At 41.9% G+C, this 12,564-nt stretch overlaps 1 protein-coding gene and 1 long non-coding RNA gene across 3 annotated transcripts in view; one reads left to right on the top strand and one right to left on the bottom strand.

Moving 5' to 3' along the window:
- Positions 1 to 12,564, top strand: part of SND1 (staphylococcal nuclease and tudor domain containing 1) — a 1,031,482-nt gene that overhangs the window by 527,238 nt on the left and 491,680 nt on the right. For both annotated transcript variants that reach the window (XM_077264371.1, XM_077264369.1), the window contains exon 14: positions 5,573 to 5,645. In XM_077264371.1, coding sequence (XP_077120486.1) covers positions 5,573 to 5,645 — 73 coding nt within the window. The remainder of the gene's footprint in view (positions 1 to 5,572; positions 5,646 to 12,564) is intronic.
- Positions 1 to 12,564, bottom strand: part of LOC143775803 (uncharacterized) — a 287,434-nt gene that overhangs the window by 244,531 nt on the left and 30,339 nt on the right. The window lies entirely within an intron of this gene.

The raw sequence follows: 12,564 nt of genomic DNA on the forward strand, positions 1-12,564 counted from the left end.
ATTTTGCAAATTGCTTTAGATACATGGCAGAAGAAAGGTATGCTTTGTCATGAGGATTTGATTTATGCCCTTTGCAAAGTGAATATCTTTGTCTGTGATGAGATGTGAAGTGCTCTGCTTCGTAGCATGTCCCTCACTGCCTTCTGGATCCTTTTCTCCTTTTGCAGATGTGTTGCTTAATCGAGTAATCACTAACAGGATTTTTTAATAAGTTCATCCATTCATATTGAACTTTAATTACTTTGCAATTAAAAGGCAGGCAGCATGCCACTTTAGGATGTATGACAAGTGCCGCACGCCATTCTCACTCATCTGATTAGGGAGGCTGGGGCGCATTGATACATGTATACTTGCATATGACATTAAAAAATCCGGACAAAGCAGGGATGTGAAGATGCCGGGGCTATAACTTTCTTTTTTCCAGCTACTCTATTGCTGTAAGTAATGCGGTCTACTGGTGGAAGGCGAATATCTTGCATGCAGTGTTCAGCTTTCACCAGCAGATGGCAGTCCGCATTACTTACCAACTGCAAATCTACATGAGCCAAAGGAGGAGCCTGGAGTGAGGGCACAAAGAGCCTTCTAGGTGGAAGCTGCACACCCTTACTTGTAGGAGCAAGAGTTTCCAATTTTATGCAGTTTTCAGGCTACAGTAGTGTCCTAGAAGATCACATTGAGATGTATGCAATTTAATGCACTGCTATGGCTCTACTGCTGTTGGTTATTTAACGTTGGAATTTTGTCTAAAAAAATCTGTTTTTAGCCCCGATCTAAAAGCATCAAGAATTTATATACTGATTAAATATAATATGTTGTTCCTACTAGTTCAGCGCCTACAGAACCTCCACATATGGTACGTGTGGGCATGTATTTTCATCTACAGAAAATATAATGAAGGACCTACCATCAGAAAGTTGAAATAAATGCATCACTATCTGGTTTTTAGAGGATATGTCACCACATTTTACAATGCAAATGGCATACATATTTTAATTGACCTGATGAGCTTGGTGAACTTGCTATGAAAATTCATGTCACTAATAACTTAAAATACTTTATGAAAGGTTCCCCTCTTTTTATTAAAATAAACATTTTATTGGATCAGTGGTTAGCACTGCAGCTCTGCAGGCCTGGGATCCTGTGTTCAAATCCCACCAAGGACAACATCTGCAAGGAGTTTGTGTGTTCTCCCCGTGTTTGGGTTTCCTCCGGCTTCTCTGGTTTCCTACTACACTCCAAATACATACTGATATTGAATTTAGATTGTGAGCCCCAATGGGGACAGTGATAATATTGTATGTGGAAGCACTGAGGAGTTAATGGCACTATATAAGTGAGTAAAGTAAATAAAAATTAGTCCAAAGGAAAAAATTCTGAGGGTATGTGCACACGTCAGGATTTCTTGCAGAAATTTCCTGAAGAAAACCGGAAATTTTCTGCAAGAAATACGCATTTTTTTTTTTGCGTTTTTTCCCCCATTTTTTTAGCATTTTGCAAGCGTAATTAGCTTGCAGAATGCTAAAGTTTTCCAAGCGATCTGTAGCATCGCTTGGAAAACTGACTGACAGGTTGGTCACACTTGTCAAACATACTGTTTGACAAGTGTGACCAACTTTTTACTATAGATGCTGCTTATGCAGCATCAATAGTAAAAAGATATCATGTTAAAAATAATTAAAAAAATGGTTATACTCACCCTCTGCAGACAGCCGACCTTTGATGACGTCACGGTCACGTGAGCGGTCACGCGACCAATCACAAGACAGCGACGTCATCACAGGTCCTGAACCACACCATCTATAGGAACGGAAGAGAGAGCATGCACCGCTGAGAGGCGGGAACACTCCGGGGCCATCAGAGGGTGAGTATATGACTATTTTTTATTTTAATTCTTTTTTTTTGACCACTTATATGGTGCCCAGTGCGTGGAGGAGAGTCTCCTCTCCTCCACCCTGGGTACCAACCGCACATGATCTGCTTACTTCCCGCATGGTGTGCACAGCCCCGTGCGGGAAGTAAGCAGATCAATGCACTCCTAGGTTTGCGGAATCCCCACAATTCCGCAAATTTAATGAACATGTTGCTTTTTTTTCCGCTATGCGATTTTTTCGCGGAAAAAAATGCAGCATGTGCACAAAAAATGCGGAATACACTGAAAATAATGGGAGGCATATGTCGGCGTTTTTTTCGCGTTTTTATCACGTTTTTATAGCGAAAAAACGCGAAAAAAAACACAAAAAATACTGAACGTGTGCACATGGCCTGACAGATTTCTTAGAAGAGAAGAAAAAACTTATTTCCCGTTGTGCTTTTGGAGAGCTTATTTCCACTGCTTTTAAATCGCCATAAGAAAGCATTGAGCCTGAATTTTACGAAAATGGAGCTGGAACAAGTTTTTTTTCTTCTCTTCTCATATATGACTTCTCATATATGACTGCGCTGCTTTCTGTAGTTATAACATTTCTTTTTTATAAGCAGGAAATGATCACTGGTCGACTAGGAAACCTGGTGCCATGTTGTCTTCCATATTCATGAACTATGTATAACCACTCCCCAACCAATGGTTGATAGCTTTCTGTGTACACTGTGCATAGGCAGAAATCTGCCAATCAGTGGCGTGGGCGGGGTTAAACAGAGCTCTACATTGAGATAACTGCTAGATCTACAGCAGAGAAAACACTGTTTTTATTAAAACTGCAGCAAGCAGCCCAGAAAGTGACACATTGCTGTAATCAGGGTCTCTGCCCCTACACCATACTGCTTTCAGATTCCCTTTAAAGAGAACCTGCTGGCTCATTCATACACCCCAGAAATGGGCAGCATGAATCGGAGCACCGCTCCCTCATTTCCAACCATCTATGCTTTGTGCCCACACACACAGACAGGTCTCCTCATATGCACATGTAGCCGCGGGCCGGGAACACGCATCATGGACTGCTCGTTTTTGTATGAAACACCATAGTATTGTGGAGTGAGACACAGATGCTTGTAATGCAGGAGCTGCTCTCTGATTCATGCTGTGCATCATATTAAAAATTTTTATGGGCTGTGAATTCCTTTTAAATGCCAATGCTGGGTGCAAGCAAGCAAAACCACCATGAAAAGTGGCATAAGAAGGGCTTTTTCCCCAGCAGAACACTGTGAATCCAGCCTGAAAGCAGAGAGTCCTGCCTGCTTGTCTGGGAGAAGGAACCTTTCCAAACGCCTGTTTTTATTGACACTTGTCTTTTCTAAGATGAGCTTGTGAAGTGCATTGTACGGCGTCTGCAGGGAGGACCTAACCCTTTTACCTATTGGCTCATTGAGTCACACATGAGCTGGGCATGAATAGAGGCTCAGTGTGCCCGCTGCTCTTCCCCCTGCCTCATTGGCCATTAAAGCTGACAGAGCACAGAGGGTGGGGGGCTCCAGACAGTGGGATTGTTTCATCCGTGATGGAAAGGGCTGTGTACAATAGATTAGGAGACCACAGGTGGTGGAGGACTTGAGGAACAGGCTATTTTTATAGCATTGTGCTGTGGTTTGCTACCTGCAACCTGCAAGGACCTAAGTAAACTGCTGCTCTGTCCACACTTAACTCTTCGTTCTTTGACCTGAATGTCCCTGTCCATGGCGCACGTTCTCCTTCACTTGCTGTATTATATGTTTGCTTATTGCTTTTCATTGAATGGCAAATGGGTGTTAATGTCAGCTCGGCGGTGCCCTCTAATTTGTTTCCCCTGACTAATTGACCAGTCGTATTTCCTTTGGAGAGCTATGCTCTTTGCACCTGAGAGATTTTTTCCTATTAACTCCACAGCACAAGCTTCATACTTTGCATTTAAATCCCCTCCATGTCATTAAGCAGTCCTAGGATTTAAAGGAAAGAAGGCATTATTATTTTGGATGTGTAAAATTGTTCCTTACAAGAAAACTGTTCTCTGCAGCAGGGGGACATGGCCACAAGTGGCGATTTAAGACCATGGAGCTCTCTGCTGCCTCAGCGTGCTTAGTATACTGTCTTCTCCCCACTCCTAATTCCAGATGCCATGGCAGACTGAGAATTGCATGGCATGCCAACATTTAGTAGGATTTGCATATTTGCCGATAGACTCATCATATAACAACCAGATAGAAACGATATGCACTTAGTCTTGGGGAGCGAATGATTGTAATGGATAATGGACCTTCATGTCCATTAGAAGCCTGACCCTTTTTGGATAAATAACGTGGAGAGAAAATTAAAGACTTTTTTGGAGGCCTAAGGTAATATTTAAGGCCGTGGCTACACCTACAATTTTTTCAGCTTTTGTTCTTAAGAAAAGTTGCCTTTTAGCGATATTTCATGTTATTTTCAGCAAGATGTCAGTTATATGACAACACCCGCCCACCCACATGATAACCTGTGGGTGTAAATGTGTGCCTATATGTATAAAAGCACCCCAATGTGTGGGGCCCCATTGATTACTATAGAGGATGTCTGAGTTGCGTTGCGTGAAAGTTTTGGGGAAAAAAAAATTCTGCTTGATAAACTTTTTTTTGCCATTCTAAAAACTGATAAACAGCAGATCCTTTTTGCACAATAATTTAACTTTAATTTATAAAATCGAAAAGACAAATGGAATATTCTCGTATTGGCAGAGCATGCTTATTTTACAAAACACAGAAAAAATCCAGGAAATAGGCACATCCACTGCGATTCTCAGCCGAAAAGCATTGTGTGTTTTTAACTATGTTTAAATAAACCCATCTGATTCCCTGGAGGAATACCACTTTGCCCCTTTGTCATCGCAGTGGACGTGCCAATTTCCTGTTTTTTTTTTCCATTTTCGTCTGCTGTTGGGTCTCCATTAGAGGAACTCCCCACAGTTCGGCAGGGTGGCTGCAGTTCACTGCACATTCAGCTACTTATACCTAGTGTGCCTCAGTGAGCACAACCTCACCAGGTGAGCACTGCCATTTATCCCTCACCTTATATATTTACATTTACGGTAATCACAATGCTTAGATAGTGCCACATTTTTTCATTCCAATAATGACGATGAGCTTTTGACGTTGCATGTTTTTTGGTGCCTCAAAAACGCACTTACAGTTCCAGCAAAGTGGATGGGATTTATCTAAATCTTTTGCCCATTGTGCTTTTATTTTACTCAGCGTTTATGTCCCCTAAAGGCATTACACTGTATTAATTTGGGCCATACTATTTTTTTTTTTTTTTACTTTAAAGTAAATCTGTCTTGTCTGGTATCAACCTGAAAATATAGGGTTAAACTGAAGGTGCCCGACTACTATACTGAAAGTGTAGCACCCAAGAGAAAATTAACTTTATTTCTCTTGTGAGCCGGCAACTTTCAGTCGAGGAAAGCAATCATCCTGTGACAATATACCGGTGTACCCTTGGCCCAACCGTGCAACATTTCCAATATATTGGGGGATTCTGATACAACCTCTTGGCATCACTGCTCATAGACATATGGTCCAGTAGGGAATGCATACATGTGCTTTACCTTTCTTCTAGTATATTTTTAATGTCAGAAACTCTAGTGTAACTTTACCAAGATGCTGATCTTTCTTTGTATTTTTACCATAACAGAGCCATCAAGAATGCCAAGGGACTGCACAGCAAAAAAGAAGTTCCCATACATAGGGTGGCAGACATATCTGGGGTAAGACCGATTGTCCTGACACAGTTTCTTTGCAATAAAAAATAGAAAGCATAAGGCAAGGAATTATCCCTGAATTTGTGAAGTCGACATACTGTTGGGGATATGGCCTTATAACATCTAGGACGGTTTTCTGGGACACAGACTCCTATGTATTCATGTTTGTGTTTAGATGCTTTTACTTACCGTATGTGGATGTTTGTGGGGTTTTTTGGTCTGCATAATTGTGTTTAATACCGATTGTATTTTTTATAGTATTTGGATGTGCATTGCTCTCTTTTTTTATGTTGTGCGCTTGCTTTCTTTAGTATGATGAGGCAGAGGATTCTTCCATTAGTGAATTAGTCATTTGGCTGGGGTGCTGTTCCACTTTGAAGCTCTGCATTTACTGTTCATGCCGGTTGGGAAAGAAACTAAGGCCCTGATTCATCAAAACTTTTAGGATGAGATTACCACTCTTAAAATCCTGACAATAGTTTTAGGGTAAGATTACATGTAGTATTTTATGCTGACATTTTCATGATTATAGTAAAAAGGCAACATTTTGTCACAGTTGCGAAAATTGAAGCAAAAACTTAATCGGCAGCAAAATCTCTTCTGTGCCCTTAAAATATGAAAGCAAGCACTAGTGTTAGGCTAGTCATGTACATTACATAGCTGTCTGCCAAGGTATCAGTCTGCTGTCTGCATTCTTTCCAATCTTCCCCATACACAAGGGTGTGCTGCTCAACCGAGCGTTCCTGCATTTCCTGTTAAAGTCGTTGCCAGAAAAATCTGGCAGTGGCTTTTATCTTCCTCCTGAACAAAAGTATTGGGCTATTGTATTCCAACCTCCTGATCCTCATGTCCCCCTGCATGTGTTGAGGGGCTGTCAGGAGGCCCCCTTGCACATTACCTGCTCATATAAGCCTTGCAAAACTGGCAGGTTGTATCGAGTTTTATCTGATGTGTATGGGGGATTTTAGCTGCCAACTGGCAGATCTCATCGCATCTGAGTGCACTGTTTGACCATATTTTTCAGAATGTCTATTCTCTACTGCCTTATCCTTATTATATTATCGAAGGCCTCCTTAAAGGGAGTCAGTCAGCCCAGAATTACTGTTCAAACCCTATACAGGAGCTCATTGCACCCGTGGCAGGGCCAAACATTAGCATACCTTCCCACCTACTTAGTTTCCATGTACCCTCCCCCTTGTTTGATTGACAGCTCTGGCTTCATAGCGCCAGATAAGGGTGATGATGAAAGAAAAAGAATCAGGTGGGAAGATGTGTCTAAATGTTTGGCCATGCCAAGGGGGCACACAGCGCCTGTACTTGGTGGGAACGGTCATTGTGGGCTGACAGACTCGGGGTCCACCATCATTACACAATTGCACCATTCAGAATACAAACTGTAGGAAAGTGCATTATTTAGATTGCTTACATTTTCTTTGAGATTAAATTTCTCTTGCAGAATTGTAAATTATTGGTTTCCTGTTTCATGTAAGTGGAATTTAAACACAATTGTGGTGTAAGTGGAATTTAAACACAATTGTGGTTTAAGCATTTTTGTAAGGTATTGAGAAATGCCGCTACTTTTAGGCTGTGCTTTAATTGTCAATTGTAGTTTTCTTTTTTCTATTCCTAAGCCCAAAAATCACTTTGTGCAATACATCTCACGCTGGCACAGCTTGCCATCATATCTAATTTACTAATCATTTAGTGATTCCTGTGTGATGGCTATTTCCCAGACTGTTTTTCATTCCCATCAACCTGCTGTGTGATGGGACTCTGATATGCAGCTGCCCTCACTGCTAATTGCATAGTTAGATTTGGGAATCCAGTAACAGGCTGACAGTGTAGTAACACGGCTTAGAAACCCATACAATTGATCATACTTTGGAAATTATAGCCTAGGTTAAAACGCTTTGAGGTTATGGTTTCATTAAATCAGCGCTATATTTACAGAATAATGTCTAATGTATTTGTCTATATTTGCCCCGTATTTTACATGTACAGCGCCATGGAATAAATTGGCGCTATAAAAATGAATAATAATAATAATAATAATAATGTTCTTCCCTTTTTAGCATTTCAGGAAATGAATGTAATGGCATTTACATTTTAACTCAAAACCATCTAACAAAGTCCACAATTGAAACACTTTTTTTTTTTCTTTTTTTGCATAATTTTTGAGCTTTAAAGGAGTTATTCCTTCTAGCGCTAAAATGAATCTGCTGCGATTTAGCGTGGCCAGTTCTGGGCTGTGATCATCGATTGTTCACTAGGGGAAAGTTTTGTGCATCAATTTTGCCCATTCATATAAAGTAAAAACTAGAGATGAGCAAATTGATTTGCAGTACACTGGTCCAACAACCATATCGGTAGTCCAAGACTGCCGGACGGGAGCCCTGCAAACCACCTCTTACCTATTGAAATCTCCAGTGCCTCTTCTGTTTTGTAAAGACCTCATCATTGCCCCATGACACATTTGTGACACCACGCCAATCCTAATAACCTGGTGGCCACGGACCAACATCATGGACGGTGGACCAGAATCCTGTGACTAGATTTGCTCATTTTGTGTCAATGCCAGTAGAATTATCAGTCAGTTGAGTGGGCCGTACAACGCTCTTCTATATAGTTTTTTCAATTAAATTATTATTTTTTTCCCCAAAAAGCCTCCTCAATCCTTATTGAAACTACTACTCATTTGTTTTTTACCTATAAGTCATTGTTTTTGTGTAACCATATATACAGTGGGAGAAATAAGTATTTGATCCCTTGCTAATTTTGTAAGTTTGCCCACCGACAAATACATGAACAGTCTATAATTTTAAGGGTAGGTTAATTTAAACACTGAGAAATAGAATATCAAAAATAAAATCCAGAAAATCACATTGTATAAATTATATATATATTTGCGTTTTACAGTGAGAAATAAGTATTTGAGCCCTCTGGCAAACAAGTCTTTTGGTGGCAAAACCTTTGTTGGCAAGTACAGGAGTCAGACTTTTTTTATAGTTGATGATGAGGTTTGCTCACATGTCGGGAGGAATTTTGGTCCACTTCTCTTTGCACATCGTCTCTAAATCATTAAGATTTTGAGGCTGTGGCTTGGCAACTTGGAGATTCAACTCTTTTCTAGGAGTTTAAGATCTGGAGACTGGCTAGGCCACTCCATGACCTTAAGGTGCTTCTTTGTGCTCCACTCCTTTGTTGCCTTGGCTATATGTTTTGTGTCATTGTCTTGCTAGCAGACCCAGCCACAGCCCATTTTTAATATCCTGGCAGAGGGAAGGAGTTTGTCACTCAGGATTTTACAGTACATAGCTCGATCCATTTTCCCATTGATGCGTTAAGTAGTCCTGTGTCCTTAGCAGAGAAACACCCCCAAAACATAATGTTTCCACCTCCATGCTTGACAGTGGGTACGGTGTTCTTTCGGTCATATTCAGCATTTCTCTTCCTCAAAACACGGCGAGTTGAGTTAATGCCAAATACCTCAATTTTTGTCTCACCTGACCACAGCACCTTCTCTCAATCACTCACAGAATCATCCAGGTGTTCATTAGCAAACTTTAGATGGGCCTGCACATGTGCCGTCTTGAGCAGGGGGACCTTGTGAGCACTGCTGGATTTTAAACCTTTACGGCATAATGTGTTACCAATGGTTTTCATGGTGACTGTGGTCTCAGCTGCCTTGAGATCATAAACAAATTTCCCCTGTATGGTTTTAGGCTGATCTCTCACCTTCCTCATAATCTAGGATACCCCACTAGGTGAGATTTTGCATGGTGCCCCAGATCAATGTCGATTGACAGTCATTTTGTATTTCTTCCATTTTCTTACTGTTGCACCAACAGTTGTCTCCTTCTCACCCAACATCTCACATATGGTTTTGTAGGCAATTCCAACTTTGTGCAGATCTATGATCTTGTCCATGATATCCTTATAAAGCTATTTGGTCTTGCCCATGTTGTAGAGGTCAGAGTCTGATTGATTTAGGATAGGTTCACATTAGCTTTTCTGTTTGCAGCCTATCATCTGCATGCGCAAACGCATGCCAAAGCGCATGCTTACGCCTCCACATCGTCTTACGCATGATGCAAAAAACCCCAAACCCTGCTGCTTGTGCATGCGTTTAAATGCCTTTTTTTTTGCGCATGTCCTTGTGTACCAATGCATTTCCATAGCCAGTAATGCGTTTTTTTGATGCACTCATCAACAATTATCCGCATGCGCATGATTGTGCAATATTTGACGGCTCAAAAAATGCAACATGTTGCGTTCGCCGGACACCGCCACACACCGTGAAAAGACGCGCACTGCTCACAGATACAATAATGTGAACCCGGCCTTAGGGTACCGTCACACTCAGCGACGCTGCAGCAATATAGACGAGCCGATCGCTGCAGCGTCGCTGTTTAGGTCGCTGGGGAGCTGTCACACAGACAACTCTCTCCAGCGACCAACGATCAGGGGAACGACTTCGGCATCGTTGAAACTGTCTTCAACGATGCCGAAGTCCCCCTGCAGCACCCGGGTAACCAGGGTAAACATCGGGTTACTAAGTGCAGGGCCGCGCTTAGTAACCCGATATTTACCCTGGTTACCATTGTAAAAGTAAAAAAACCACTACATACTCACCTTCTGATGTCTGTCACGTCCCCGCCGGCGGCTTCCCTGCACTGAATGTGTCAGCGGCGCCGGCAGTAACAGCTGTGACGTCACCGCTGTGCTCTGCTTTACGGCCGGCCGGCGCTAACACATTCAGTGCAGGGAAGCCGCCGGCGGGGGACGTGACAGACATCAGAAGGTGAGTATGTAGTGTTTTTTTTTTACTTTTACAATGGTAACCAGGGTAAATATCGGTTTACTAAGCGCGGCCCTGCGCTTAGTAACCCGATATTTACCCTGGTTACCATTGTAAAACATTGCAAGCATCGTTGCTTTTGCTGTCAAACACAACGATACACACCGACCTAATGACGAAATAAGGTGCTGGCCTTCTAGCTCCGACCAACGATATCACAGCGGGATCCAGATCGCTGCTGCGTGTCAAACACATCGATATCGCTATCCAGGACGCTGCAACGTCACGGATCGTTGTCGTTCTCGTTGGAAAGTTGTTCAGTGTGAAGGTACCTTTAGTCTGTGGACAGGAGTCTTTTATAAAGGTGATTATGTAAGACAGCTGTCTTTAATCAGGTGACGAGTTGATTAGGAGCGTCTAACTGGTCTGTAGGAGCCAGAACTCTTAATGGTTGGTAGGGGATCAAATACTTATTTCTCCCTGCAAAATGCAAATACATTTATATAATTTATACAATGTAATGTTCTGGATTTTATTTTTGATACTCTATCTCCCAATGTTAAAATTTACCTACCCTTAAAATTATACTGTAGACTGTTCATGTCTTTGTCAGTGGGCGAACTTACAAAATCAGCAAGGGATCAAATACTTATTTCCCCCCCACTGTATTCTAAAGTAAGTTATACATAGTTATTCTCTGCTCTATTTAATAAAGGAGAGTCCTAAATGTAAAAAATCGCTTTAATTAAAGGGAATGTCTGTCTCATAAAGTGACTTCTGATTGTTAGGACTCTCGGACCTCCACTGAGGCTGTGAATGAAGCTGCTGTTTTGGTCTTTCTTCCTTGCATATTAGTACTTCTAGGTACTTACGACTTCACCTTAATCTTTGAAGGGATTGTCGGGGTTGTCCCGACAGCTCATGCCGGCAATTTAGTTGATCCATGTCAGTAGAGCAGTGCCTCTTTTTCTGGGCTGATGTATCGACAGGGTGTAGCTGCTGATGTCATGCTTATTGATAACCGGCTCCCTGCAGTTAGGTCAGCATGACGTCACCAGTAACGCTCTGTCAGTAGCGGAAGAGGAGCCACCTCTCTGTAGAAGTGATATCAGTGGAAGCCGCTGATTCACTGGCAGGAGTGCTCTGTGAACCCTCTGTGCCCGTAGAGATTGGTACTGGGCATAAGACAGGTAAGTTAGCAACTACATGCCTGTTGGTTCTTACTGCAGGAGTAAATAAATGAAATAGTTCTGGATAACCCCTTTAAGATCAGGGAACGATCCTCTGATGATAAATTAATGGCTTATCATAGTGAACTGCCATCAGTTTCTAAGATGGGAATGCTACTTTAAAGCGGTTTTATAATAGAAAATTTGAAAATGACCTTTAACAATGGTATCTGTCTTCTGAGCTGCAATTATGCTATAATTATATAGCATATTATATACTGGTCTGTGCAGTGAGAATCCGGCAACATTTGTTAGCTTTAAACAATAATGTAGAAAAATGCATTATGTGCAAGGTGCGGTCTAACGTGCAGCACAAAACTACAGGCATTCATTTTTGGAATAAAGGAAGCCAGCAATATAGGTGGTATAAACTAAAGCCCCCATACACCTCAGATGGCTGTTTGATTGTCTCTTCCATGTCTCCCATCACATAGGAGTGCTGAATTAGCCATAAACTATTATGTTATTTGAGAGGGTCACTGCCAGACTTTTTTAGCAGCGATTTATCTTGAAGGAACAAAAGGATCATCAGAGCAAAATTGGATATTCTGAACCTTTAACTTCTTAACCTAGTCTAATATGTATTGGAGATTTAGACTAGTCTTAGGGTAGCGTTACACTAAACGATTTACCAACGATCACGACCAGCGATACGACCTGGCCGTGATCGTTGGTAAGTCGTTGTGTGGTCGCTGGAGAGCTGTCACACAGACAGCTCTCCAGCGACCAACAATGCCGAAGTCCCCGGGTAACCAGGGTAAACATCGGGTTACTAAGCGCAGGGCCGCGCTTAGTAACCCGATGTTTACCCTGGTTACCATCGTAAATGTAAAAAAAAGCAAACAGTACATACTCACATTCCGGTGTCACGTCCCTCGCCGTCTGCTTCCCGCACTGA

Source organism: Ranitomeya variabilis, chromosome 5 (genome assembly GCF_051348905.1).
Source record: "Ranitomeya variabilis isolate aRanVar5 chromosome 5, aRanVar5.hap1, whole genome shotgun sequence".
Classification (NCBI taxonomy): domain Eukaryota; kingdom Metazoa; phylum Chordata; class Amphibia; order Anura; family Dendrobatidae; genus Ranitomeya; species Ranitomeya variabilis.